The sequence below is a fragment of the Falco rusticolus genome, chromosome 4 (genome assembly GCF_015220075.1).
Source record: "Falco rusticolus isolate bFalRus1 chromosome 4, bFalRus1.pri, whole genome shotgun sequence".
NCBI lineage: Eukaryota > Metazoa > Chordata > Aves > Falconiformes > Falconidae > Falco > Falco rusticolus.
The window spans coordinates 49,810,987-49,836,842 of NC_051190.1; the positions used below are offsets into that span (position 1 = coordinate 49,810,987).

General features: G+C 44.9%; 1 protein-coding gene across 2 annotated transcripts; it reads right to left on the bottom strand.

Moving 5' to 3' along the window:
* Positions 1-416: 416 nt before the first annotated feature.
* MED26 (mediator complex subunit 26) lies at positions 417-24,981 on the bottom strand. 2 transcript variants are annotated; one of them, XM_037384912.1, is made up of 3 exons: positions 24,658-24,981; positions 6,132-6,206; positions 417-4,788 (listed from the first exon to the last, which is right to left on the bottom strand). In XM_037384912.1, exons 1-3 carry the CDS (start codon positions 24,730-24,732, stop codon positions 3,094-3,096), a joined length of 1,845 nt encoding a protein of 614 aa, XP_037240809.1. In that variant the 5' UTR covers positions 24,733-24,981; the 3' UTR covers positions 417-3,093. The 2 variants fall into 2 exon arrangements, with proteins under 2 accessions (XP_037240809.1, XP_037240810.1); XM_037384913.1 differs by lacking the exon at positions 24,658-24,981 and adding an exon at positions 6,360-13,201.
* Between the last annotated feature and the right edge of the window lie 875 nt (positions 24,982-25,856).

Genomic DNA, 25,856 nt, shown 5'->3' on the forward strand with positions numbered 1-25,856 from the left:
AAGCCTGCCTCAGGAAACCGAAAGGGCAGTCGGCACAGTGACCGAGCAAAGGTTACATACCCCAAGGCAGTGAGACAATTGTTCCTGACCTTTAAAACTCACTCAAGGAATGTGGAAGGCTGGCATATTAAAAAGTGGGCGAGTACCTGTCAAGGCGGGAGGGGGTTCTCATCCATGTGCTCTGTCAAAAGATATTTCTGCATCATTAATGTACCTATAAAAACATGCACTTTAGGTAATGGCAATTCCTGAAAGATCTGCAGGTGAGCCACTTCATGTCATCCACTGACAGGAAAGAGATGGCAGTGTATTAAAATCAAGATTTTTAGGATTAGAATAATAAATTTTGGAAGGTGGGTAGGAAAAACCAGTAGCAGAGAAACTGAGTTCATGCAAAAATGAGAGTACACAGCAGATATGCACACGGTAAACTTCATTCGAACTTGTTTACAAAATTGACAAAAAAATCATCACCTTGTAAACTTATTCACATTTGTTGGAGCTCACAGAACCGGTTATAGCAGCATGCTGAAATAAAGATTGTCAAGCCTCTTCTCACCCTGGATGACATCCAAGTGAGTCGACCCTTACAGCAGAAACAAACTCGGTATGGAACAAGATTTAAAGCTTACATTGTAAGTGAATTTCTCTAGTGATTTTGTACCACTAGGGAAAGGGCTGGGTCTAATACCTGACGCTCCCTCAAGCCAAGGGAGCACCAGCATGGTCAGTTTGCTACCAAGAGCTGGATGTGATTTGAAAGCAGTGATGAACTTAGGGCATCACCTCACCGAGTGTGGTCCACAAGGGCCATTGATTGCATAAGAAATGTAAGCAGTGGAGAAAAAAATGGGTAATACTTTGTCATTTCCTGAAATTTGCCCTATATTCGAAGGCTTCAAAAGAGCACAGACCCTGTTCCTAAATAAGACCATTCAGGGAAAGAGGAAGAAGGGGCAAGGGGAGACAAGAAGCACAATATTTTTTACATAAACAAAATCCAAGTTTTCCAAAATGACCAGCTTTTTAGCCCTCTACCATCAAAACTACCTTTCTGAACCGCAAGACAGTAGCTTTCCCCAGCTCTAAAACACACTGCTTGACCTCATCAACTGCAGAAGGACAAAATGGAAGTAAACTGAAAATATACTTGGAAACATTTTTGGTAACCACTTTTTCTGGTTTCACTCTCAGACCTCAGATTTCAGAAATGGAAGCAAACAGACATCAGCTGAGGTTTTTGAGACACCCACACATTTCAATACCAGTCAGATCACAGAAACAGTAGGTTTGAATGACTTAAAAATAAACCGGACCTTATCAGTTGTATTCCAGGGAACAAATCAACTTAATGTATACCCGGCACGGAACATCCTTTTAAAATCATGGCAAGAGCTTGACTCTGCTCTTAAAGGCAGGAGGACTTTTGCCAAGGCTCTTCTCCGTAGAAGCAAGATCCAGCACAAACAGGTTAACAGAGTTAACATTACTAAACCTATAAATATTTTTGGTATAGTGTCTCCTCCCCTTTTCCCCTGGATAGAATCCCAGCATGGAGGACTACAGAAAACAACTAGTCCCAAATGTTAAAGCATTTACAATTAATAGAAACTCTTAGCTTTCTATACTGAACCAGGCTGCTTTAGAAAGCGTTTTAACGATTAGGAATAATACATTACAACGTTACTGAGAGAAAAAAAAAAAGATGAACTATGACCTTTAAAATGTTTAGACTTTGAGGTACATTAACAGCAATTGGGTTATCAGTCTCCAGACCGTGGATGCAACCAGAGTTAAAAAAAAAATCCAACCTGTGCAACTGAACACCACCAACGTACTTGGAAGACATCTTGTATATCCCTAACAGCCAGCTGCTTTCAACAGTGTCGGATGGGATTCAGCTTCACCACACTGCTCCAATGGATTCTCAGTGTCGATGATCACTTAGCTGGTCTGAATTGAGCAAACTTAAAAAAAAAATGAGTTAAGTATAAATAATTCACAAACTGTTTTGTGCAAATTTTTTTTATTTCCACATTTATATCACAATGTGTCCACTTAAAGGACCAAATAGCAAAGTTGCTCCCTTCTGCATCCCAAGAACACAGAAGTCTAGTTACTGTACATTCACTAAGGCTCTTTGTTTTTGCAAATTGCGTTTATGATGGATATCCATAAGGCAAACAATATCTAAAGGAATGGTAACAAGTATATTTCCAGCATACAAACAGGCTTCCTTTTTCCCTCTCACAGTACAGTTACAAACTTGTAGCACCCTCATTACATTTAGATTCTAGAAAAGGTGATTTTTCTTGCTTGTTTTTTTTTTTTGTGTGTGGTTTTTTTTTTGTTTTTTTTTGTTTTTTTTTTTTTTAACTAGAAGTTTGCAGGAAGGGAAAAGTAGGAAAAATATTTGGCTGGTGGTGGTGGGATCAAAAATATCGTTAAACATCTAGTTTTTGCAGCATTTCTCAGAGACTGGATTTAAACTGAAACCAGACTAAAATATGTGGATGCCTATGGAATGTTGAGCTGAAGCTGGTCTCCCAGCCTACAGTGCAACACCTGCTGTTTAAAACCCAATCTCCGTACCACATGACTTTAAAAATAAAACACAATCATGTTCAGAGATGTGATAGAAATAAAACTACAGTTTTTGCACATTGTCTCTCGAATATCTCACTGCCAAATAAAAACCCAAATCAAGTCAAATAAATAGATGCATATTTTGTTAAGGTAATGTCCACAATTTTCTCTGTACCTGCCTGTAATAAGATTCCGGCATTCAGAAAGTGCTGGAAATCCTCTTCACTTCTTGGGGACTAACACTTTTTTATAGCTGGCTCGCTACAGAGTTTTGAACTCAATTTATCAACCTTCGTATGCCTTCCTTTGCAATTGTTAGTAAACTGGTAGCAGCATTTCACAAAAGGAGAATTTAAAGGAAAGAGCTATAAAGAACCAGCTCCCTCACACCCTCTGCTCATTGGGCCTGTTTGTCCAGGACAGGAGGCTTTCTCCATCTTTAAGTGGCATAGTGTCTGCCATTTTTGCTAACTGCAGATGTAAAAAGCATTTTTAGCAAAACTGTACTCAGTCTAGGCAGACGTAAGGCAGGATGTTCAATCTACCATCATCCCCATGTGGATCTAAAGATATGCACTGTGTCCAATCATACCAGTTACCCTGTGTGTCATAACAACCGTTCACGCCTGGCCAGTTATGTTCACGTATTCTGTCGAGGTCATCACTTGTGACCTCTCTTGTGACCCCAGGCAAGTCTGTAGGTTTGCTGTTAGGAGCTAGAACATGAGTCTTTCTAGCCTCTTTTCTAGTGCTTTCCTCCTGCTTTAAATACTCAGACATGAAGTAGTGAGCTCCTGGAGTCTGTACTCCTGATGAAGACAGCAAGCTACTCTGTCTGTTTAAATACGACTGAATGATTTCATTTCTGGATAATTCTTTCCAGTTCGTTTGTTCAAAAGGGCTTTGCAGGTTGGGTTTTTGCTCCTGCTTTTCCGTTTCTGTCCTGTGCTGTTCAGGAAGTGCAGGGATTTCCACCTGCAAAGGATCTTTCTGTATTAAAGGTTTTATCTGTCCTGTCATGGGATCAAAAGTGAGTTTTCTCTCTTTTAATCTCACAGGTTTCACACCCCCTTCTGTCACGTGCCCATCCAAGCTGACTGTATAGTCTCTGGGTCGGTACCTTTTCTTCTTTTTACTATCAGAACCTGAAGCAGCATCATCACTGTCCATTTTTGAAGTGTCTTGTGAAAAGCCCATGTGTGGCATGAGAGATTCCCCTGGGTGGGAGCTGGTTTTGCAGCTGGGAGATGTGTGCTGTTGAAGTGTCCCTGCTGTATGCCTCTGCTGGCTTTCAGAAGGTACCTGCTGCTCCTGCCAGTGCTGAGATACCTCAGTTACTGATTGCTGAGTGAACTCCAGTCTTTTTGCTGGCATCGGAGGTGTTGATGGTTGCATCAAGGATGGTGGCGGTGATGGCACCTGTGCAGTATCTAAGAACTGAGACCTTTGAGATGGACTAGGCATTGAATCCTTTGGTGAGTACGTAGTATGCTGCCGAGCAAAAGTATCATGCCTAATGCTTCTAGGGCTAAATGAGGAACAGCGAGGACTCTTAGGTTGGTGTGGTCCTGTAGTTTCTTCCGATTTATCATGCTGCTGAAGCACTGCAGTCTTTAATAACGAGGAAGTGCTTGAAGGTTTTACAAGTCCTGGAGAACTGGTGTGAGGTTTTACAGCATTTACTGGGATCTTACTGTGTTTATCATTTTCACTGAGTTCCGTCCTGCTGCTTTCAGGCCCTGCATGTAGATTTACGTCCACAGGACTAGGAAAATTTTCAGGACTACCTCCAATTCCATTTGTCGGAGGGGGTGAAGAGTTTTGTAATACTTCAAGACTAGCTTTGGAGACATTTGGGGGAGGAGGGCCCTGATGCCTGTCCCTGTGTTCACCTTTCCTTTTCCGATTTCCCAATTTCTCTGGTTTTGGAGAATTTAGTTTCTGTATATCATTCCTGCTTTTCAATTCACTGATTGGCTTTGATCCAGCCACAGCAGGAAGTTGCGCTTCTGGTTTGCAGTTGTGAGCACCACCATTTGCTGATCCAGGTGGATTCGGCAACCCTCTTGGCACTGGTTCACTCTGGGTTACAGGTTCTATCAACTTTTGCCAATTCCGCAACAATTTCTTGGCACGTTTGGCAAGTTCCTCATTGGATGTCTTCTTTCTCACCTCATTGATAAGCCTCCCAAGTCTTGTTTCCTATAAAGAAAGAAAAGGTGTTTTACAAACAGGTAGCGTTCTAAACAAAATTCTTAAAGGTACGTTTCTGCTTTGTAACGCTTACCCTAAAAAATACCTAGTTAAAAACCACAAAAAAGATTTAGTTGTTGAATTAATCTTTTTGGAAGGGATTAATCCAGTTGGTCCAGCGCAACATGAAACCTACTCTAGGTTTCAAGTCACCCTGTCTCTATTCCCTGGCTAAAGCACCAGAGCTGTTAGCTGTGGAAAACAGTAGATAGGAACTCTTTAATTGGCAAGAATCTTGAGAATAAATGTGCAAGTTCAGATTCAAGAGGCAATGCAGCACCCAAGGCAGAAAGGGTGCATGTTTATCACAATGGAAGTATAAGATCTGCAGAAAGAGGGAAATGAAAAAAATTCCACAACCTTTACCTGTTACAGTAACACATTGATAATAAAAATCTCCACTGCACAAACGCAAGTAGCCAGGGTGCGACTTACGTCCTACCTTCTTCCTCTATCTCTCCTCTCCCTTCACTCCCCAGTATCTTGAAAACGTATGAAAGATTTAAACAAGCATTCCTAGGGTGTCCCAAAGCGGTTTCATAAGCGGAAGGAAGTGTTTGATTGTTCCCAAAGCACATTTGAAAACAAAGAATTATTCCACAAGTCACATTACTTAAGAAAAGCACTTCAAAAGAAAACACAGACCAGACCATGAGAGAAATATGCAACACGTTGTGATACATACATCGAAATACAGCTGGAGTTATAAATAAGCAATAGTTAAAAGCAAGTAACACAAATAACTTCAATGTAAAGATTGAAAAAAAATATTTATAGTTTAGTCATAAAATCTTTAAGAGTGGCCAGTGAGACTGCGGCTACACTACCTGACACTTCAGCTTTTAACACACCTCATTGCACCACGTAGATCAGACATTAAAACCTGCTTAACTGAATTTAAGATTAGTTTTATAGACACAAAGTAACAATATATCCCTATTTCAGATTCTTTGGTGCTTGGCCACCAAACATCTAACAAGGCGACCAGCACTTCAGCAAGCAGACTGATGTTGCTGAATGCAACAGAATTAATCAGTAGCAAGTAATGATTAATTTAGTGCCCTACACAAACAGGAACTGTGCTGCACAGAATACTGATCTGAGTCCAGAAAGAATCGCTGTGTATGCATTGAGATGTCGTTATTTTGTCCCCCCTCATGCTGTTTATATCTTAGTTGTGAATCCTTTGCAATCAAGCTATTGTTTCAAGAAAAGCTTTTATGGAAATTAGATAGACAGAGAAAGTCCTTTTATACACACAAAATTCAAGTCATGTTTGGAGGGTGACATACCTCAAGTGCCTCTTTGGTAATGGGATATTTCTCCAGGCTGGAGATCACTTCCAGCACTGCCACCATGTTATGGATCTGCAACAAGGAAGACAACTCTTAGTTATAAAATGTAATTTCAGACCTTCCACTTCGTAATTGCTGGAAGCATTAACCACAAAATTTTTATCACACTGTCTGGCTTTAGAGAGCTGATTGTTCAAAGAACAGGGACAAGGACACTTTACTGACCTAGTTGGAAACTGCAGGAGCTGTAACAAACACACTCCTGTGCAGACCGGCTGGGAGAGCTGGGGGTGTTCAGCCTGGAGGAGGTTCTGTCGAGGCCTTAAAGCAGCTCCCAGTACCTAAAGGGGCCTGCAGAGAAGTTAGAGAGGGGCTTTTTGCAAGGGCATGTAGGGACAGAACAAGCGGGAATGGCTTTATACTGAAAGAGGGGAGATCTAGATTAGGTTTAAGAAAGAAATGCTTTACTGTGAGGGTGACGAGGCACTGCCACAGAGCAGCTGCGGATGCTCGATCCATAGAAGCATCCAGGGCCAGGCTGGATGGGGCTTGGAGCAACCTGGGCTAGGGGAAGGTGCCCCTGCTCATGGCAGGGGGTTGGAAATAGATAATCTTTAAGGTCCCTTCCAATCCAAGCCATTCTATGTAAAACTAAAGGAAATATTAGCAATAACACCAGCGTGACTTACTAGCAAAGTTCTGAGACCCCTAGCCAAAGTATCTGTTAATTGTCCCACAGCCTAACTGGAAACATACATGCAAGTGGACCACGAAAAACAATGAGTCAAATCAGAAATCTTGCATTTATTCCCTCAGGCACTGGTTTAGAATTACACAAGTCATCATTCAACAATTCTGTTCAAAATACTGATGCTTCCTGTCTGAAAACCCAAGGTACAAGCTCCTCCAAGTGTCCAAGTGGAGACGAAGCCAGCGCCATGCCCAGTAGGTGTCCTCAGACCATTGCCCAGCACCAGACGGACCAGGGCTGGGATACAGCCACGGCTCCTGAACGAAGCTCAAAAACTCCTCCATCATTCCAGAATCTTATTTCCTGACCTGTAAGATGGTGAGGAGCAACTGCAGAAATTCACATTACATTAGCAAAGCATGTATCAGATCTTCTGATAGGCTTTACCACAAAATTTCTGTATGCACGAGTAAGCTCCACACAGAAGCAGTTGCCACAATCTGTAGATATTAAGCAGAAGTGTGATTTTAATAATTTCTCTGAGAAACCCCAGACTACACAGGGATCCGTATTTCCATTACCTGATGATAAAAGCACTGAAAACCGGAATTTCTAATTCACTTTTGTAGATAAATTTAAAAGATAAGCAAAGGGAATCTCAGATCAGTCTCATTTACTGCTTAATTGCATTTCTGACACAACTGGACACAAACTGCATCTGAGAAAAATCTCTCAGCAAGAACCTCTGCAGGGACCTCACGTTACCCTAAAGTCTAACCAGGAGCACAATCAGGTAGCTCTGCACTATCCTCCCCAGCCACACACTCCACTGCAAGATTCTTTAATTTTAGAAGGCTGGAAGTTTGAAAGAATTAGCTTTTTCAAGTCAGTCCTACCCTTCTATTACGATACAACAGGAGAACCAGGAGCTGAAGTCTCCTCCTTTCAGAGAATCTTGTGCATGACAATGTTTTTTTCCATCACAGCAGGACTGCTTGGTGTTGGAGATACCCAAGTGAAGCTGTCAGCAATGAAACTTTGATAAAAGCAAATCTAAAAATCAAGCAAACTTATGTTTAAATTCCATAGAGGCTTTGAATAATTACAACTCTTACAGGTTGTAACACCAACTTCAGACCAAAGATGAATTTGTCACGGTTCTTTCTTCGCTGAGCTACAACGCCTCTGCAGATATTTAAAGCCATACCATCCAGTCAGGTCTGGTAAACCTCCACTTAAGCTTTAAAGCAGCAATAGCATGTATTTTGACATATTTTAGTTCTGACTATTTCACTTCAGTGCACTAACTTTCTTCCATGTTTCGATCCTTGCACTGCCCTCAGTGCCTAGGAAGGGTGATTGAGCACCACAGTAAGTAATATATAACACCAGGGTTTGTTTGGTTTTCCCCCCAGTTTCTAGAACCAGAGCACTTGTAACAGCTAATGTTCAATTCTGGGAGTTTCCAGACAAACGTTTTTAGACTTGCAGAACATGATACTCTCCCTTCCCAACACATATTTTAGACTATGAATTACCAGGGTGCAAAAAGGCTCTATGTATTGCACAGACCAATAATTGGTACAATTATTTTGCAGTTACTGGTAATCCCCAAAAATTCATTATCTAATGACAAACTGATTGCAAAAAAAGGATCATTAATCTATCCAAAGGTCAAGATGGGGGAAAAGTGATACGCTCATGTATACACACACCTACAGAAAGATGAAATTGGTGAGGGAATTTGCAGTAACAGCTTCGCCTTTGTTCAATAAACCCAAACACACAGATATGGATGCCCCTGAATGCCGAATTGCCTACCAGGGACCAGCTCTATACCAAGACTGATAGACTGTTACTTCATTCCCTCCTTTCAGGGACACATGGTGCCAATTAAAGGGAGGGAAAGCAGCCTTACACCGCTGAGTCTGTGCTGATCACTCAACTTCTGGTAAAATATAAAACACCCATTTTGGATTCTTCACACATTTGTAACCAATTGAAAACATGCTGTAGCACTGAAGCAAGCACTGCAAGGAGCACGAAGGCTTACACTCAGGATAACTTCAAGAAGCACCTCTCATTTTCCCTTCATTTTGAGCTGCAGAAGTGTGATTCTTTAAAATAAGCAACATAATAAAAATGTTCAGGCAGGTTCAACAACTTCACCCTTCCTCCCTAGTTTTGTGTAGCTTTCTTGGAGTGCTTTACCCAAACTGCCATCAAGAGAAGCTTATAATAGAAATCATACTCACCTATTTCAAAATAACACAAACTATGCAAGTTCTTGTGGTATAGTTAAACACTATGATGCAAACAAGACAACCTCCCCAAAACACCTCACGTATTATCTCCTCAATGTGAAGACACCTATTTCATTAACAGCAGAACATCGGGATTGCACACCAGGATCTCTACCTTAAACCATCCACCACTGGCTTAACAATTAATATATCGTCACAGAACTGACATGAGACCGACATTACAAAACCTACCAGGACATCATCCTACTTCAACCAGCATCAGAAATGACAGTTTATTAACATAAGCTGCTATTAAAAATGTTTACTGGCTACACAGCAGACAGGCAGAGTAACATAAAGCAGAGTGGGACAAGGAAGCCTGGCAACCTTGCTCTCTTCGGACACTGGTTAAAGAACACAATTGCTTAAGTCAGCAACATCATTTTAGTTTCTATTTGCCTTTACTTACACTGTAACCCATCACTACCACCCCAAAACATGAACTTCTGTGAAGCAACCCCAGGACCTTGCATTTTGGAGCTTGCACAAATCTTCTAAGAACAATTTATACAGCATTTCAAGTTATCCCATGCTATTCCCATGTTGTGAAGACTGACTAGCACACAGACTAATTCATTTTAAAGTTTACTGGAGAACATCTGCTTTGAGTTATCTATGATAATCCTTTCCAGCCAACCCTAATGACAGTCACAGAAAACAAATCTTATTTATTCCATGCAAGTCTCCTTAAGTCATTCAGCCATACTCCAGAGCTTACTACTGGTATCTGAGATCTCTTCTAAGTTAAGCATTAAATGTTTTTACTACAGCCTCACACAAAAGCATGGGTTTCTGAACTCTGGAAAAGATCAAGCAGCTTAATTTCCTTTTTTAAACTGCCATCTACCTTAATCCTATTTTAGCTTTTATACATCTAGAACAGTTCAGTAACTTCAGTGTAAGCGTTACACAGTGGTTTAAAAGAATACAAAGGGTGTTGGGGGTGTTTAAGGTACAGCTGTTCCCTTCCACCTCCAATTCTACTGCCTCTTTCCCTGGCAGATTTGAAAATAGCAGCAAACTCAGTATCTGCATGTGAGCTGGTATCACTGTTTCCATGTGCTGGGACACATTTTATGTTGGACTAGCACATGCAAATGTTATGCTTTGATTCTCTTCCATCTACAGACCAGTTCAGATACAAAACACAGAATGAACACCAACATAACACCTTTCGTTCTTCCTCAGGACTGCCCTGACACAGGATGACCCACACCCCACTCCACTGCTACCCAAGAAACAAATGCTACAGAAACCTTTAATTGCAGTTGTTTGAATAAAGCATTTTTGTTGGTGTTTTTCAGATGTTTCACAGGGATGTTTCTACAGGTCTCTGCATGCATGACTAGACTATGACAGATGACAAACTAGATCTGAGTTAGCTGGGATGATGTTGCTGAGACAGTTATACAGGCCTGGAGTAGGAGGAAGAGTAGCTTTTTCCTTATAAACATGAAACCCCAGGAATGAGGTGCACAATTACAAAAAAAAAGTATTGAAACTGCTAATACAGAATCCTGTCTTACCGGAATCTGGCTAGAAAGGCTCTTCTTAATCACTTGCATAAAGGTCACATAACAGTGGTAAAGGGCATCTTTTGACACAGTACCGTCGTCCTCCTCCATATGAGTCACATTAGTACCTTTAAAATTTTCTAAAGGGTATTTAAACTTGGCCTAGTATGTCTATAGTCCCCAATCACCGAAACTTTTCTACAAATAAAGTGTAATGCTATTATCCTCCTGAAATCACAGGTTATAATAATCAATAACCTGACTCCATTGCAGGCATTTTGAAACAGACTATACAGATATGTCAGAAGACACTGGCTTTGAGAGAATGGATTTGTCATCATACTTCAGCTTACTTCCTCAGAATATGCTAGAAATACTCAGTATTTCGCTAGTTTCAAAGAAGGTACTTCTGCAACATTTTCCCACCTGTAGTATCAAAGCAATTTTACAAAAGCAAGCAGAGAAGCAGACCCACTGTGGAAGACTAAACAGATCTTTATCTTTCCAACAGAGACAAATCCAGATCTCTAGTGCCAAGTTGGTGTTTTCTGTTGGCAATTCATAACAAGATATGCAGTGTGGTCTATAGAGAAGTTCACAGGAGCATTTGCACCATTTTTTTATTGTCTTCCCCTTGCAAGCTCCTAGGAACAACAGGATTTTATTGGGTAGCTATAAAATCTATCGTATTATCTATGGGCCATGTATATCTTTAGGCAGCACAAGATAATGTTCAAGAAAAGCCCAGGTTCAAGGTCAATATTGCTGAAATTGCCAGGAAGGCAGAACAGATTCAAAGGGAGGTGCAGCAGCACCACCACAACCAGCGTCATCCACTCACATTTATTTTCTCCAAAGCAGCACAGTGGTTACCTGCACCTGAGCACCAACTCCTACCCCAGACCGGGGCACCTGATCCATATCAGATCTTGCCCCCAGCACTCCATTTGTATAAAAATGACTTCATTGCATCATAATCTGAAACATGGAATAAGAAGTAAGAAGAGAAAAGTTGCTATTCATAGTAGGCTTTATTTAAATGCCAAAATGGCAATACAATAGTATAGTGTTTATTTATTACTTCATATAGGAAGCAATAGATACCAGACGCTAATGATACATATCATGAACAGTAAACTATAATATCATTTTTTTAAAGATACAGACCAAACACACAAAGTTAGAATTCAGGTTACAACCTGCTGGTATTTAGTTCAGTTCCCTTGCAACTGATCTATTAACAGTTTCCCCTACCCCCAATGTGACATGATGTTGTCTAAAGATAGGGTACATGAGATACTATTCACAGAAATGACATACCAAAAAGATGACCATGCACTACTTTGTTCATAATTATTGAAGATGTTTGAAAGTCAGTTTGCTAAGAGTTCAAATATTCACCAGTACACACAAGATATTCTTAAAAAGGCGAGTGGAGGAGAGTTTGAGTAGTATTTAATAAAGCAGATCTTTAAACGTGAAGTAAGCAATTATCTGAGTTGAAAGTCATCCACCAAGAGTATCTTCTATGACAGAGAAATTAATCTGCAGTCCACGCTTTGAAAACTGATCAGAAATTTGTGCTGCAAAACAACAGGCAGAAGAAATGCTCCTCGACTATCAAGAACAGTCAACAGAAGGGGCTAGGGACAGCAAGCACTTATCTTTACCTCTGCATTTAAAATTTCCAGGTCTAACGTAAAGAGTCAAAATGATTCCCATTTATTTTATTTGTACTTAGGTTTTATTTAATGGTAAATTAACATCATCCAGATATCTTCCCATATACACTTTACAAAGCCAGGATCATCAAACAAGAGTAAGGTCAAATTCCAACAAAATACCACATTGCGAAGAAATTGGCAGACCTGAAATACTTCACTTGAGCAAGACAACAGTTTAGCTCTGTTACCTTTTGGCAGTATGTCCGCATAAGTAAAGTGTAGGGAGACTAGAACAGCCAAGAGATTATGAGAAGTTTGCCAGCAGAGAACACAGTTTGCCCCACCAGTTACAAACAGCCTCGAGACACAAAACCCCAGCAGCTGGTAAGTGCCATCACCACTCCAGCTCTTCTCTACACGGTCCACTCCAAAGGAGACATCTGACTCTGGCAGAGGCCCCTGACACAGCAGGAAAATGCTCCATGCTTTAGCGAGGTGTGGAAACCACTCAACAAGGGCAGTATCTATTGGTGGAGTTACTCAGAAGATATAAGGAGTAGTAAAACACAGATGACAGAGACACGCACACCCAGAACACAACCGGTTGACAGAAAAGCAGTGGCACATTGAGGGAAGTCGTCCTGCTCTACAGGAAGAGGGCTTTAAGGGCAAAGAGAACACAGTCAACAGCACAACGCTTTTCTACATTTGTATTTATTAGCCAGTAATGGGAAGACATTCTTGTTACTACAGAGAGGAATAATTGTCTGTCAGCTTCAACATTTACTAAACATTTTGCATAGTATCTATCATGAGAATTGTACTTCTAGTGCCTACTCCTCAGCTGTGTATAAGAGGACTCACTGCAAGATGATGCTCCCTCCCCACCCCTGCTTCTTTTTCCAAACCCCACAAAAAGCCCCCAACCCTCCAGACCATGAAGCTGGGCAAAACCTTTCTGGGGAACAAATTTATTCACCTGATTTTAAAGGCCCAGCAGTTGAAATGAAGGTTAGTGACATGAAATACTATTACATCAGAAAGATGTGTGTGGCACAGGTTCAAGATAAGGGAAGAGAGTAAGAGGAGGAGTGGGTACCGCAGCCCACAAAGCCAGGTGGTCATTGTCACAGTGGGGCAGAACACAGTCTTGGTGGAACCTGCCACAGCATACTGCAAGCCAGGTAATGCTAGTGTTCTTTTTCCTCAACACCACACTGATAAGGAACGGCACAGGAATCAAATTCAGTTGGAATTACATGTTCAAGGCACCCCAGTTAAGAAGAACGTATACAACGAGGAGTTCAGAGGAGAGCAGTGATAACGTTTTAAAATCATGGTTAACAAGAAAAAGTTTAAGTACTCAGTCCACACAGTATTGGGGAAAAAAATCGGGAGGAGAGACACAGCTTGGAATAAGCCTTCCTATACATTATGAGTCATAATAAAGAAAGTGGTGATCAACTGTTTTCATGCTCACTGGCCTAATTTGCAACAAGACAAATACTGATGACATATCGGGAATAACCAGAGAGCTACTAATGCACTCAAATAAGCTCAAGTAGTTTCCACAGCCACTACAAGGGTTTAAGAACAGATCAGGTGAGTCTGGAAGGTGTTTTACATAGGTGATGCTACTTCAGTGAAGGCAATGGAGACCACACAGCTTCATGAAACCCCCCCCAGCCGCGCACCCCTACGATTCACACCTAGGGAACACATACTGAGTGGCAAGCAGTAGAAACATATTGAAATACCCACTTCTGTCTAGTCCAAACTGGACTTAAAATAGTAATGCTAAATTCTGTCCTATCAAAGAGATGGTAATTATATGAAGGGGTTTGTGTTATAAAGGACTTAGAAAATTCAACACTTCAAAATTATCTGGCTTGTGCTGCCCCACTGCCCCGGGCACAGTGTCCTGAGGAAAAGTGATCCCAAGAAGAAATGCCCCAGCCTTCACCAGCGGCTCATCACCACTCAGGCTCTGTTGTCACTTCAGTTCACCATTTCAGCCGCCTCACACTTACCCCTGCACATCCCAGCACCTGAGCACTTCTCTAGAACAGCACAGCCCTGCCAAAACATAGCATGATAAAACAACCACCACAAACTGGAAGTTTGACCCAGTCCTGCACATCCCTCACCTTCTGGTAGAAATACTACTGATCACACAGTCAGCTACAAAGGGGTGTAAAATTTGGTGGAACAACATAGCATGTCTTCCAGAGAAGGAGACTTGTCAAGGGTGGAGCTGCACAACCAAAGAGTGCGAAACCACACCACATGCCCTCCAACCCGGTACAGCAATCACTACAGATTATTTCATCACCATAAATAACACCCCCAGAATGCATCGGTAACACACAATCCCTAAAAATCCAGTCACTGCACTGGTCATGAGGACATCTAACCACAATATAGTTTCATTGTATACATGATAACCACATTTCTTCCACACCTGTGCAGAAACTTCAACCAGATGAATCCTGAATCCTGGTAGTTACTATTTATTTTAAGTCATGAACCAAAGCCCAACATTATTGCTTAAAAATTTAGTCATAAAATGATGCCGCTGCGCAATCAAAGTTGCAGGAACAACCAGTCACACTTCGACAAGAAACACAGAATTTGTTGATTATTCAGACAGAATGACAGAACATTCAGCCTTAAAGCGTGTCCCTTCTGATTTAGCATGATCTCAGTGCTTTCTGCGCTGAGGAGAGACCCAGCCAGAAGCCTGCTGACTGCAGTTACTCGGTTAAACGATGAGTTGATGCACCACAGGCAGGTGCCAGTGGCTCCCGGGGGGGGGGGGGGGGGCAGCTTTCCTGTTCTTACCTACCTGTGTTAGGGGAAGAGCAAAGCTGGGCACCGAACTAGATTATGAGGAGAATGACCCTTTCAAGGCATCACCTGGGCAGAATCATTCTGCACTCACCTGCTTAATCTTAATGCACTCCAGAGAACTTGGTGGAGATTTAAAACTATGCAACATGCATTTAAGGACTTGATGAGAATGGCTTCAAAGGGTCAAGAGCTTTCTGAACTTCTTAAATATTATGTTACCCATCACAAGGAGTATCTACACAGAGCAGTTTATATCTGAATGTAATACAGAAAAGTCCTACTAATGTCACCACAACATAGACTTGTCACTCTTTTCTTAAAAAATAAAAACATTTATCACTGCATTTGTGTACTTCCAAACGCAGCAGGCCAAGGTTTTTCAAAATGCTGGGGAAGCTTCTCAGCCAATTTCTTAAATGATAAAGGAGGCTCAGGTAAGAGCCTGCTGAATACGCTGCACTGTGGAATTTATTAACGCATCACACTGAAGAGCAGCAACATGCTTGCATGACTGCTCATGAAAATTTAAGCACAGCATATTTGTTCACAAAACCTGAGAAAAAAAATAGCCTTACAAATAGTCTTACAAATTGGGAATAATTTAAATACCAGGTTTTGAGAGGAGTCACTGTATCCTTTCAGCAGCAGTCACTAATCAATCTCCATCGGCACACACCATAGAAAAGTTTTATGGATAAGAAAAAGATTGGCTTCAATTTACCCATCTCCTAGAATTATTGCTAACTAAATTCTAGATAAAACGCTGCTGCCAGTCACCCATTTCCAAGCATCGCCATTCTCTGAATGGCAGTGCAGGTCCCCAGGAAAGCGAGGATGCCGCCCCCCGCTCCTCCCCCGATCCCCGATCATCAGTCGGCAATGCTGGGCCATTCTATTTCGTGCCAGAATCATTAGCAGCTGCTTGGAAACAAAAAGCATTTTCTACCTTTGGCTGGAAAAAAAAATATCTCCCCCCCTCCCCCGAGGACCGCAGGCACACCACCTTTCATCTGGGGGCTTACCAGCAGCAGGGCTACTTTCAGACCAACTCCACCCCAAAGCAGATTTTCCAGTGTGATCATGACTGGACAAAAACCCCTAGTATCCCACCAGCATTTTATTCATTCAGGAAGCTGCAAGCTGGTGCTAGTTATTTTGACCAGTAGCAAAAAAACCTTCACAATTTCCACTTAAGCAAGCCCCAGTGATGCCTAAGCCCCTTGGCAGCCCATCTTAAAAAGCCCAGTGAAGAAAATACAAGGTCAAAACCCAACAGTTCCTATTTTGATAGTCTGAAACTCTAACACACATGACAACAGAGCAAGAGGTTTGTCACACTTGATTGTTAACTAGTGTGCTCCCCGGCAAGCACCTGAGCTGCAGGCACCACACCTCTGCAAGTGCATCTGAAACATCACCTCCTGCATCTTCTCCTCTCCCACCTGACTACGCCCAACTGTATTCAAGGATCAACGGTAGTTTCTCCAAGGATAAACTATAATATTGAGGTATACATTTTTCTGGAACTTTCAGGATGATTGCTTATATACAGATGTAAAAAATCCACATTCCTTCCCCTACAATTAATTTACACAGCACAAGGAGAGTTACATACTGACCATGCTACCTGGTGCAAAGAGCTCTGCTTAAGTGATGGCTTGAGTTACAGAAACTCAATGCTGCTTGGAGATGCACTGGAAGTTTGTTGACTGAAGACAAGTTATGAACGTGCATCACTACCCTGGGAAAAAAACCCCAACAACTATGCTCCTCTAATTTCAAAAGTTCTACGCTCCTTACAAAAATAAATGTAGACCTGTGGTATAATAACAATACTCTGCCAGCTGATTCTGCATGAAAACACAGTGTGTGAGAAAGCAGCTCCACAGAAGTGCAGGCTGTCACTCTTAGACAAGACTTCCACCTCTGCACAATCATCTTTACAGCACAAAGTTTCAAAATACACCCAGCTGAGTATGCTATGCTGCTGAATACTACAGGTAGACTTGGACATAGGATTCCTCTCATCCCCAGCTGCAATGTTAGAAAACCACTTTGTTCAGTAAAACAGAACTAATTACATCTTACTTCCAGTGATTCCTCAATAGAAGTTTCTACCACCAACTGTTTGGACATGCTGAAAATTGTATACTTTCATATTAACAAACACACTTAAACATGCACCGCTGCCCCATGAAAGCCACGCCCCAGAAAACACTGACATGCTGTTAAGTTTAGCAGATTGCACCTCAAATTAAAGCAATTTGCTGGCACTTAAATATTGTTCCAGACACTGAAAGCATGAATTACCTGAAGAAAGAATAATTTCACTGTTAGAATGCGGAATAAACAAACCTACATTTACATTAAACTGAATGTGATGTACTTAGCTTTACCTTAAACATTTTTTTAAAAGCCAAGGGCATGATTGGGGCCACATCATACCATGTTATACAGACCAGAAAAAGTTCATTTTAAGTTATCACCAAGCACAAAATGGGTGAGACGAGATAGTAGTAAAGCGTTATCAGCCAAAACAGGCATGGTTTTTTTTTCATTTATTAAAAAAACACGTTGACATTAACTTTAACCCCAAATCTAATATATTGGAGTAACTATGCCTTAGAAGAAGCGCTTCTTAATTAAGATCAAATTTCTGCAGCAGGCAGAATCAATTCCTTCTTTCCCTATTCTGAAATTTTTGTGATTCCTGAAAAAATAAAACTCAACTACAGCAGCTCCTTGAAGGAGACTGAAAAGGATCTCCCCTTACAAGGTACTGGGAGAAAAACCTTCAGCTGCTCTGAAACTACTTTGGTCAGGAGCCAAAGGTGACGGAACAGCAGTGCTGCTGTGTCATATGGCCATACCCAAAACCCCAGAGCAGAAACAACCCACACCTTATGCCCTCCTAAACCTGGCTCACCCTCAATTTACCATACAAAACCCTAATAAATGACAGACTGGAGTTCTTAGCCTAGGTCCACACTGCCAAAACACATGTGAAGCTGAAGATCTTTGTATTTTCTAAGGCACAGCCTGGGTCTCTCCTCATTTGGGGGCTTCTGACAGCAAGTACCTCCCGTCCTGCCCACTGCAGCGGCAGGAGCCGACCCAGCCTGTGGCCACCCCAGCCCTCTGGGACCCCGTGCTCAGCTGCCTCCACTCCCTGCCGCTTTGGGTTGATTGCACACCACCATGCACTGAAATGGGTCAACGAAGGGTCACAGGGGGGGCAGCAGCCACAGGAAGGCAGCTGCCCTGGGGAAGTGCTGTGTTCTTCGCCATCTGGGAAGTTGGGTTGCTTCTCTCCTGGAAGAACACCCATCTTACACATCAGCTGTCTTTTCCATATGGTGGTTCATGGGGACTGTCAGATTATTCTTGCTGTTTAGACTACCTGTAAAAAGTTGGTTCTTCCATTCAGAAAACTCCTTCCTGGTTACATCAAGAAGAATGTGTCAGGTTAGTTGTGTCCTTCCTGATGCTTTCTCCCTCCAGCCTCTAAGCCATCCAAGTGTTCACTTCTCACCAAGGGTCTGTGCTATGGCGTGCGCAGACAGGTACTTGCTGCAAAGTTTTATCACTTGGGTTTAAAAAGCCTGATCCCCTTTAATGAAACGACCCGATGGGCATCTGGCTGGAGGGTGCCGCTCTGTGCCAGCTTGTACTCCCTGAAGCTGCCGCTACCCCCCAGCACACGCTACGCTGTGCCAGGACCACCATGTCCCCATTCCTGTGAGGAGCCAGGGCAGGGCCAGAGGCCCCAGACAAGCCCTTTTTCCTGTTGAGTTCAGCCAGGCGAGTTCCTCAGGTGGCCCAGAGCAGGGTCAGCATGAGGCAGGGAACAGGAACATGCAGCTGGAGCTGGGGAAGCAGACAGACAGAGATCACAGCAGCTCACCCACCAGGTGCAGCTCTGTTGGCAGTTTCAGCTGGTGTAAACATGCGACTTTAAGCCAAGTCAATTCCATTTTTGATTATTTGGAATGTTAGCCACACAGCCTTCAGCATAAAGTGGTTCATCATGAGTTGCAAAGCTTGCTCATCAGTCCCCGCTCAGGAGCATCCCCCTGGCTGTCCATAAAGAGGTCTCCCAGTGTTTCTCCCCTGAACACTCGCTGAGCCCCTGTGTTAGGGTGACACGGTGAGCACAGGGGATCATTCCAGACACCTGTGAACCACGCACAAGCAACAGCAACAATAAAGCCTCTACAAGCAAAACTTGACCATAAGGCATCCACTCATCTCAAAACACACAGACAGGGTGGTTAGCTTCTGTAGGTATCACAGAGCTCCTTCCTGCTGGAACCCAAAGCCAGCCTACTAGGGCAGCAGGGAAGCTGCCCACTTCCCAGCTTCTGTGCTGGAACACTTTAATTCTTGATTTCTGCTGCTACACCTGTTGCAGTACTATTTGTGATGCACCAGAAGCATTATCAGGTAATTGAGCTGCATCAAAAACTAGCTGGTGGAAAAAATATATATTGTCTTTTCCTTTATAAACCCTGATCAATTCCCCAGTTCATTTCACCACATGATCCTGCAAATAGTTGCATCGGCACACATGAATTGGGTGTGTGTAGCAAGAATAAGAAGTGGGTGTTATTTAAATTGTCACTGCTGCAGAAACACTCACTCAAATTACAGCTTAAGAGCAAATGACTACTGCCATCATCAATGGAACCTGTGGAGTTCCAAGGAATTAACAACAGAAAGGCAATTTGGCATCCCCCTTGCTTTGACCCCTCAGTCCAAACTCCTGCTACTTTTGTTTGCTCAAGATTTGTCTTTGCAGCCTCAAACTTCATCATGGTCTCACTACTGCAAAGGGTACCTTGCAAATCATAAGTTTTTAACACCCCCTAAAAAAAACCTCTCAAAAAGTAACAGGCTGTATTACCACCACTCAGACTGAGCAGGACTATACAGGCAACTAACCAGACAACCGGACTAGTTAAACTTGGTATCTGTTGGACTGTACTTCCACCAAAAAGCTATTTGGGAGAGGTGGGCAGAGAAGCTGTAGGGCAAGGCCAAGAAACCAACTCCACTGCCACCAACAGGTGAATTCAAGTGAATCCTGTTGTTCACAAGACAGAGCATCAAAAAAACCAGCAGTCATCCTCACTTAAGGTTATTCAGAATTATGAAAAAATGGAATACAGTGGGACTTTGTACATCGGGCTTGAATCCTAACTTGGAAGCCAGGACCGCCATGCTAACAACACTTCAGAGCCTACATGGTGGGAACTGCCACAATCACCCACATGTTTCACCATGTGCCTGAAACACAACCTGCCACCTTGATGCACAAAATGCTGTACTACTCGCAACAAGATGAGCGAGTAAGGAAATAAACCAAAAAATGTTGAGAGGTACAACAGGTCCCAGCCTCTCTGTACACTGCAGCTTCCTCAAAACTGGTAAGATTATTAATGCCTCACAGAAAAGCATCAAGCTAAAGCAAAAGCCATTCCCAGTCTGCTTCCACCCACACGTAACCCTTTCCCGCATCCAAAGAAATCGTACAGACCCTCCCCAAGCAAACCACCGTCTTCCTCCAGCCTCTACATCTGTGTCGTTACAGCACTGTCTCTCACACCGTCTTCTCGCCCTTTCCAAACTCACTTCTAGCAAGCACATTTACCCCTGGTGATAGAGGTTTTTGTTTCTAGGACTCTGGTGAAGCAACCAATACAGAATCCAGACATGGAAGCATCTTTAACTATGCAATTCATGTGTCAACTAGAAGATCACCCCAGGCCAATGTGCTACTTAACACTACAACACACAGGCCGACTTATTATTAATAATTTGGCTCACGGATCATTCCTAAAGGCCTGAGCAGCAAGGCCAACCGAGATATCGCATGAATGGCAGCCTGATTTACAACCTGCCCCAACAACACCATGAGCATCCTTACTCAAACCAAAGCTGGCTTTGCATCACAGAGAGGTATTAATGGCAAATAATTAAGCTTTTGTCTGATTATTTAAAATCGGGAAAATACTGCTACATATTCAGGATGAAGAACCACTTAATTGCAAGCACAATTCTTCACAGCCAGTTGGAAACTACAGGCTTTCCTGCAGAGCAAAAACTAACAGATCTCATTATTCCTGACATCAGGTAATAAATTCCCTGAGGAGCGCTGAGCCCAATTTAACAAGGCAAAGGTGTTCTGCTTGGTGGAAGAGGTGGTTTCACAGCACACTGAGCCCAAAGGGAAGAGCGTTGCTTCTACCAGGACCAAGGAGTATCTCCCCTGTAAGATCTCACACCACTGCTACAATAAGGTTTCAGACACTCTTCTCAAGTTACTATTTCTACAAGGTTCTTCCAGGAAAGATTTTCCTGCAAGAAAATTGTATCGCACGTTGTTGTGGGCGATACCACTAATCTCATACTTTCCCCCAATGCAAGCCTTGGTATGTTCTGGCTAGCGCACAAGCCTTGGAAGGAAATCGATGTTGATACTTAGTGTTTAAGTCATGTAGCAGAAGTAGTTTGCCCATATGTTTTTTTGAGGGGAAAAGGCTGAATAAATGAAGACGTAATACCAGACATCCCGGGTGGCTTCCAAGATGATGTAATTTCTTTAAAATAGCTTATTTCTTATAGATCTCCTTTGAAATAGAGGTTACCCATGTGAAGTCTAAACTGTGTTAAACTAAGTTATAAACATATTCTGCCACAATTACTAGAATAGGTCTCAAGTACTAAATGCATGTGTACAATTAAAACATTGCTCCTGAGTCAGTACTCATTTACCTAGCAGTTAAAACAAAGATGAACAATTGGCACAGAAGACTATTTCTCAAAGCAAGCAGGTTCCGAGAGCTTGGAGAAAAGATTATTTTGACCAGTTCAACTCAAAACAAGTAGGGAAACATCTCTCTCTCTGTTTTGTTGGGGGTTTTGTTTGGTTTTTTTGTGTGTTTTTTTTCTTTTTTTTTAAATTTAAGGCAGGACCTCAGAGTTAATCGAGAAACCACAAAGACCTCTACGGCTACAGTGGAACGAATCTCCACAATGGAGAAGCAACTTGTATATCAAGAACATTATCAGCGAAGCTTAAATTTACAGCGCCTCACAGCAAAGCACCATAAAGAACCATCTCCTCCTCCTCAGCCACACAGAACGGGACCGTTTTTCGTACACCTGACGCTATCAGTGCAGTTTTCACCCTCCCCAGAAACACGCACAGACCAACAATTATACTGAAAAGCCTGAATGAAATCCAGGCCTCAAAGCTCGACTTTCTCAGTAAACAAGGAAGTCAATCACAATAATGAATACTGTAAGTTTGAATACAACCACTTCTTTTAGGAGATTCTAAAAGCCAGAAGAAAGTAGCCAGAGTTTTCTGTAAGTACCCCCAAGTGCAGCAGCTTGAAGCTGCATTGACTTCTTCCTGCGGGGAAAACATCAGAACAGTTTCTTAATACTTTTGCGCTGGTGCAACGAAATTCAGAATCTGCTTTTCAGCATGTCCAAAATTTAAGCTTTTCTTCCCTTCGTGAAAGAGGCACAACAGGTAGTTTTACTGACTGTTTATCACATGCTCTGTGCACTTGGGAGAAGAAGGGCTGAGATTTAAGCCTGCACAGTGACTCTCAACCACACCACCTCTGCTCTCCTTCGAAGAAAAGGTTATAATGGAAGACAGCCCCTGCCTACAGGCGTTTCTGAACAATGGGCTGATTTTTCTGCCACCAATTATTGCCCTGGATAAGTATCAAGTATGTAGAATTACAATTTAACATACATTACTCCTAAGCTTATAGGGCTACTGACCTGTTGGAGGCTCAGTACAGCCACCGGCTGATGCTCTAGCTTCCCCTCGCAGGCAGCTGCCTGGTTAATTCTAGTCCCCCTCACCACAACCAAACTGCGAGGACATTGGCGGTGTCATGTAACGATAACATACAGAGAAAGAGAAAAGGAATCCATCACAAAATATACTTCCCGGCTGCTTAACTCCGCACAGCCATGGGAAAGTAACACCAGAATGAGGGTAACCGTTGCTGCTGACAGTTCTGAAGTTAAAAGAAACCATAAACATGTTAGAATTTTATTAAACTAGGTTGACACTCGGTCTAACGTCAAGTGAAAAATTTGCAGCCACAAAGAGAGGACTCAGAGCAAACAGAATTCAGGGTGTACCAACCGACATTTCAGCAAGATCCACGTTCAAGTGCTGCAAACTCAAACAACTCTGACATTTTAAAGCCCACAATTACCATTATAATCTATTGCTGTTACTCAAACCCGTGGTATTGCTGCTCGCGACACAGGCGCATCACTGGGGGTTCCCACAGAACTACAAGGGCAGGGCAAACATCCCTCACTGTCCACGTGCCCTGCAGGCCACCCCAGATCCCTCCCAGTTGGTGGTACCTTCACTGGCTACTTTAAGACATCAACCCAGGTCCATCACACGAGAACACTTGGTCAGGCAGAAGCAGGTATGACTTTAATAGAACTAAACCACCCCTTCACGCAGTCAGCCTCCTGGAATAACACACAGGCACACGTCCAGCCCCAGGCACCAGCAGCTGCCCCACAGAGTGCAGAGGGCCAGGACAAACCCACCTTCGCTGCAGTGACTGTCTGTCTCTAACTCCAAAGCTCGACAGACTGCGAGCTCGGGGCGATTCTCTCCCTGTAACAAACGCCCGTGCCGGGAAAGTGCTTTAACATGCCCAAATGCCCCTGGAAAGGGGCGCGGGATCCCAGGGATGGAGCCCGCTCCGTCGGTAAGGCTGTTCACAGGTGAAACACCCGCCGACTCCTGCGCTTATGCCGCATCCCAGAAGCGGCAGATAAGCTCATTACCGCGCTGCAGGGAAGGATAAAAGCCAAGAGTAAGGCTGCCCGGGGTCGGGGCAGCTCCCGGGCCCCGGAGCAGCTCCCGGGCCCCGGAGCCACCGCCGAAGCCCTCCCGGCGGCCCCGGGTGAACCCGATGAGGCCCAAGGGGGCGGCGGGGCCCAAAGAACAGGTGGGCGCCCCGGAAAGTCCCGGCAAACTGCGGCGGAGCCCGGCCCAGAGCCCCCTGCAGGCCGCGCCCGAGCCGCGGCCTGTCGTCGGGAGGCCGCCGGGCCGCACGCCGCATGGCCGGGCAGCGCCGGCCGGGCCCCGGCAGGGGGTGGGGGTACGGCGGCGGGAGGCGGCGCGGCGGGGGGCGGCCGCGACCCCCCGGCCGGAGGGGTGAGGCCGCCGCTGGCAGCGCCCAGGCGGCCCCGCGGTGCCGGGGCGGGGGGCGGCGAGGCTACGCTGGCGGCGGGACCCTGGGCGGGCAGCCCCGGGGCTGGGGGGGAGCTCCCCGCTACCGCCCACAGCGGAGGCTTCCGGCGCCCGAGGAGGCGTCCGGCCGCAGCCGCGAGGCCGGCGGGAGGCGGCGGGGGCCCGACGGGGCGGACGGTCGGGCGGGCCGCGGCAGCCGGCGTCCCCGCGGTGCCGGCGGGGAGCAGCGGGGCCCAGCGGGCCGTACTCACGTTGCTCTGCGGGTCGATGGCCTGCAGCAGCCGGTCCCTGATCTGCTGCGGGGAGGGGGCCGGAGCCGCTGTCATTGCCTGGGCGAAGCGGGGCGGCTGCGGCCGGGGCGGGCGGGCGGCTGGGCCGGGCCGGGGCGGCGGCTGCTCACTCGCCGGCGGCGGCCTCTTTGGGGAGCCGGAGTCGCATGTTCGCTCCCCGCCAGGCGGGGGCGGCGGCGCGGGCGGCGGGGCGCGGCGGAGGAACCGCGGCGGAGGGAGCGGGCCGGGCCCGACTGCTCCGCTCGGGGCCAAACTCAACTGTGGGCAGGAGCCAGCCCCGCGCAGGGCACCCTGGGACCCGCCCGACGCCGGAACAGCGCGCCCTGACGCCGTGCCGCACGCACCGCGCCTGCGCGGGGGGCGCCGCGGGGCCGCGCCTGCGCGGGAGGAGAGAAGGGGGGAACCGCGCCGCCGGGCCGCGCAGGCGCGGGGCGGGACCGGCTGTGCGCGGCGGAGCACGGCGGCCCCGGGATGGGGGGGGGGGGGGTGGCCCGGCCGCGGCGGGGGGCGACGCTGGGCCTCAGCTCCGGTGTTTGGCGTGAATCAATATGGGAAGGGGCGCTGCGGGCCCGGTGCGGCGGTAGCCACAGCCCGCGGGGGGTAGCTCAGGTGCTCGCAGCCGGCAGAAGGCTAAGGGCAGCTGGAAAAAGCGACAAGCTTTTGCCGAGCGGTGGAACGTCAGATTTTCATTATTTTCATAATAACGTGGTGGGTGCGGCAGCAATTGCAGACTCGCAGCCACGCAGGGTGTGTCCACCACGGTGCAGCATAGCCCCTCGCAGTGCCAGCCAGGCCTCACCCCACACTGGCCCCCACTGGAACCAGCTGTGCCCCGAAACCTCAGCGAGGGGCACCCTATGCCCCACAGGGTGAGCCCTTGGCTCAGCGGCCAAGTGTCCCAGAGCATTTAACAGCAGCTCAAAACGAACTGCTGATTTTTAAAGCACCTGCTCAGGAGCTGAACGACTTTCCTCTTTTGCACGACCCAAGCATGGAGGCGATGTGGCAGTGTTCAGCCACAGGATGGATTTAGGGCAATAAAACAGTCCATATTCGTTGAGCAATAGAGCCCAATCCCCCTCCACTGCCTGCACCCAAAGTGTTGCTCAGAAAGCCGCCGGCCATTGTCCCAGTAAGAATTTAACACCACCACCATGACC